At 49.7% G+C, this 4,644-nt stretch overlaps 1 protein-coding gene across 1 annotated transcript; it reads left to right on the top strand.

The window, feature by feature from the left end:
• Positions 1-3,204: 3,204 nt before the first annotated feature.
• Positions 3,205-3,801, top strand: TCEAL3 (transcription elongation factor A like 3). The gene has a single exon (XM_007956854.1). It carries the CDS (start codon positions 3,205-3,207, stop codon positions 3,799-3,801), a length of 597 nt encoding a protein of 198 aa, XP_007955045.1.
• The last annotated feature ends 843 nt before the right edge of the window (positions 3,802-4,644 follow it).

The following is a 4,644-nucleotide window of genomic DNA, read 5'->3' on the forward strand; positions in this document are numbered from 1 at the left end:
AGAATGAGAAGGCAGGGGTGGCATCATAAATGTTTTAGAAAGATCAGTTTATTAGAGGAGACCAAGACTTGACAGGGCAAAACCAGAAATAGGCCTGTCACAGTAAACCATGAGACAGAAGTTGATTAAAAGAGTGGAAATAGGAGAGAAGTGAAAGCATTCAGAGAGATTTAGAAGGGAAGAGATCAAGATTACTTGGTGACAGAAAGGAAGTAGGAGTTAGAGATGATTCCCTGATTTATTGCTTTGGCAACTGTGGATTCTGAGGTCATCTATTAAAACAAGGGGGAGTATGGTGCATGGATAAGGGAGAAAAAGGGTGATGAAATAACTCTGGGACATGTTGCATTTCAAGTTATTTCAGGGGGCATCCAAGAAGATATGTTCAATAATTGGTTCAAATTCATATGGAAAAGCTCACCCAAATCACAATAAAAAAAAAAGAAAAAAATTCATATGGTAAAGCAAACATGCAATAATATACAGGAAAATACTGAAGAATAACTGTTGAGAAGACCAGCTCTCCCAAATACTAAAACTTACTATAAATCTTCTATAATTAGTAATGATTCATGAATAGCAAATAGACCAATGGTGTAGAATACAAAAGCCTAGAAAGGTTCCCAAGTACATCTGGAAATTTAGTACATTAATAAAGGTGGCTCCCAAATCAGCCAGGCAAAAATGGGTATTTTAATAAATGGTCCTGGGACAACTAAGCAACCACTTGTGTGTGTGTGGGGGGGAAGATCCATACTTCACACCATATAGAAGTGTAACTTCTAAATGTTAACAACAACAACAAAACAAAAAAAAAACATATGAGTAGTAGGAGAAAGCAGGAGTGAATTCCTCTTTAACCTTTGTTGTTGTTATGTGCCATCAAGTCGGACCCGACCCATAGTGACCCCTCCTTGGGTTTCTGAGGCAGTATCACTACAGAAGTAGATTGCCCCATCTTACTTCCGAGGAGTGGTTGGTGGGTTTGAACCGCCAGCCTTCTGGTTAGCAGTCAAGTGTCTTAGCCACTATGCTACCAGAGCTCCTTAATGTCAGAAAAAGATTTTTATAACTATGAATCATAAGCTAGAGACAATAAGTGTTTTATAAATTTGACGACATAATTTTTTAATGCATTAGGGAAAAAAATCCCACATCATAAAGTAAGTCGAAAGGCAATTGACAAAGAAATATCTGCACATATACAACAGATAAAGGCCTAACATAAGTAATATATAAAGAACAGTTGAAAACTCAGGAGACAAGGACCAACAACCCAATAGAACAATGTGGAAAAGACATGAACACACACTTTGTAAAGATACTAAAAACTGTCCTTAAACATAATTAGAGAAATGCAAGATAAAATGTCATTGACATATTACTATTCATCTGTCACATTAGTGGGAATTAACTATGTCATACCGTTATGTTGGAAAGAATGTGAAGAAAGCACCATTGTATATTGTTGGTGAGAATGCAAAAATGGGATTGACACCCAAGGAAAGGGAATAACCTGGAGATGTAGATTAGAGTCCTCAGAACTTAGAGGGAAGCGACCGCGGTCACCCAGGGAGAGAGAACACGTAGACTGAGAACAGCGGCCCGGGATGGAACCCCCGAGGAACACGCCATTCAAGTTGACAGCACAGCTTCCTGGCAGGCACCACCACCAGGACTCTGGAGTCAGATGGAGCTGGTCTTGAAAGCGGACTGAACATGCCCGGGCTAATTCGAGTCCCTTCCCTGTGCCCTCAGCTGTCACACCTGGAGATGAGGGGTTTCTGAGGGCTGCTGTGCTGAGACCCAAGATGTTCTGGGTAAAGCACCTGTGGTCAGAAAGCCTCCCCCTCCTCCTCCTAGATGCCCCCACCTCCTCTGCTCCCGGGATCACTAGGGGGATGGTGTGGGGGCGGGGGGGGGGAGTCCGAGCCGCGAGTGACGTGCGGCGCCCACGTGACCGACCAGGCGCCGACGTGGGCACCAGACCCCGCGCGCTCGCCTGCCCGCCCGCCCTCGCCTAGCTCAGGTCCGGCGCGGGCAGAACCAGCTCCCTCAGCTGCCTGGGGCGAGCTGGCTGCGGTGAGCTGCGGAGGCACCGGCCTGCCCAGTCCCGCAGGTCAGCGTAGAGGGGGGGGCTCCGCAGGCGGATCCTGCCAGGGGGTGGGGGCGGGCTCCCGAAGCATCAGGGGTGGGGGTAGGAGAGGGTGAGGGATTGGGAGCACCTGGGAGGGACACGGGCACCTGGGGGGCGGGAGCAGACAGGATGATGAGCACCTGAGGGGGCGGGAGGGGCTGGGATAGGGAGCACCTGGGGGAATGGAAAATGGTAGGTGGAGGGAAAGACCCCACAGCACCTGGCCTGCCTTCTGGACTCCCCTCCGCTGCGCCCTCCATCCCTTTTAGAGCCAAGAATGGGGAGAGCGCCCCCGCAGTGCGACACTGAGACATAGATTCTGGAAATACCGTCCCCCTTACACACACACAGACACACTGCATTCTGCGCCTAGAAATAAAGATTGGTCTCTTGGAAAAATGGGTGATGAGGGGCAGGTTGCCTCCAAGGGAAGGGGACACTGACCCAAAATTTGGAAAACATCCTGGTCTGGCGCCTGATGCCTGAAAACAAATGGCGGCTGGGGGGCGGGGAGGTGGGGGAGGGAGTCTTTGGGTGAGGAGGCCCGGATTCAGGAAAGGACCCTGTGTCACTCGGTATCCACCCAGCGCACTGCCTGTCTCCCGTCTATCTGCAGGTCTACGCATCTGTTGTTCACAGCACTCTGCGAGGCTAGAAAAGGCGGAGAAGCCTATTCAGAAACCCTGCAGGTCTGTGAAGGGGGGTGGACAGTGGATGTGGAGCAGGGGCTGGAAGGAGTGTGGAGAGCAAGGGTTGGGCAGAATTTGGGGACCGCACAATTCTCTGACAAATACACACACCCTCCCACTCTGGGAGCAGAGATGGTGACAGCCTGCCTGGGAAGCGCTTGGCTCAAGCGTGTGGGGAGGAATGGGGGTGGGAGGAAGGGGTGGGCAGAAGGCACACTTGGAGGTCTGGCCAGGTTCGGGGAACCGTGATGGGGGCGATATGCAAGTACTACCCCGGACCAGCGCGCCACTCCTGAGTCCTCAGTCTCCCTTGTCTCCTCCCACCTCCCCGTCTCCCCCCATCCTCCAGGACAGGCAAAGGAGGAGAATCTCATCAGCATGGAAAAACTCTACAGTGCAAATGAAGGGAAGCTGGAAAGCGAGGGAGAACCGAAAGGTGAAGTGGAGCCCGAAGAGGAAGGGAAGTCAGAAGAAGAAGAAAAGTCGGAAGTGGAGGGGAAGCCAGAATCCCAGGGGCCGCCAGAGGCTGAGGGCCAGCCAGAGGCTGAGGGCCAGCCAGAGGGAAAGAAAGAAAAGCAGGGCAAGGCAGCGGGTGAGGGGGAACCGCGAGGTGAGGGCAAGCTGAAGCCTGGGGCAAAGCCAGAGGGCGAGCCCCGGGCCGCCGAGAAGCGCCCAGCTGAAGATTACGTGCCCCGGAAAGCAAAGAGGAAAACGGACAGGGGGACGGATGATTCCCCCAGGGACTATCAGGAGGACTTACACGAAAGGCACTTGAGCAGTGAGGAGGTGATGAGAGAATGTGGTGACATCTCAAGGGCCCAGGAGGAGCTGAGGAAAAAACAGAAAATGGATGGTTTCCATTGGATGCAAAGAGATGTCCAGGATCCCTTTCCCTCAAGGGGTCAGCGGGGAGTCAGAGGAGTGAGGGGAGGAGGCAGGGGCCAAAGAGGCTTACATGACGTCCCTTACGTTTAATGCCTTTGGCTTTCGACTCTGGTTCTCCGATGAGAACAGTGCCAGCCCTGCTTTCCCTGGCAGGCATTTGCCAGGCTCTGTGCTTTAACCTATGCTGATACTTGCTTTAGGTGTCACTCTTGTTACCAGCAGTCTTTGACCCAACTGCAGCGCTCCGTGTTTCAGTGGGGGATTTTCACCCATGTGTATGGAAGAGATGTTCATGGTACCTTGTAAACTGTTAATAAAAAACACTTTGCAGGACCACATATACAGTATCAGTCCATTTTTGTAAAATTGTACGTTTGCCTAATATACCTAAACACTGGGAAAACTATGAAAGTATGTACACTGGAAAGTAGGTAATGGTTATTCCTGTGTGGTGGCCAAAAATAGGTCTCACTTGTACTAAAAAATGAGTCCACTCACCTGATAGCTTTGGGCACCCTCATACCATTCCTGTGCTGGTGTGCCCCATCCCCAAGTCTTCCCCTGGTTTAACCACATCAGGTGGGCACTGTTGCCCTTTTTGGCCCTTCTACCACCCCATGGCCCCCACCAAGTGGTTCTTTTCTTTGTTCACTCATCTCACTTTTTTCCCCTAAAGGATGTGGATTATATCTGTCGTAAAAAAATAATAAAAACTAAAAACAGAAACGAATACATGATAAGCAACTTAACTGTTCAGTAAGCTTATGAGGGCAATGGAGGCACTTAAAAATCTTGTTAGAATGTAAAGTAACAGGTAAAACTCACATCATCTCAGACTTTTAGCTGGAGGAATCCACCTGGCAGTTATTACAGATAAATTGCTGTAAGAGTCAGTCTTGTCTGTGAAATGTAATCTTTGCCTCACAGGACTGT

The sequence above is a fragment of the Orycteropus afer genome, unplaced genomic scaffold, assembly GCF_000298275.1.
Source record: "Orycteropus afer afer isolate SDZICR_OR568_19922 unplaced genomic scaffold, OryAfe1.0 scaffold00674, whole genome shotgun sequence".
NCBI lineage: Eukaryota > Metazoa > Chordata > Mammalia > Tubulidentata > Orycteropodidae > Orycteropus > Orycteropus afer.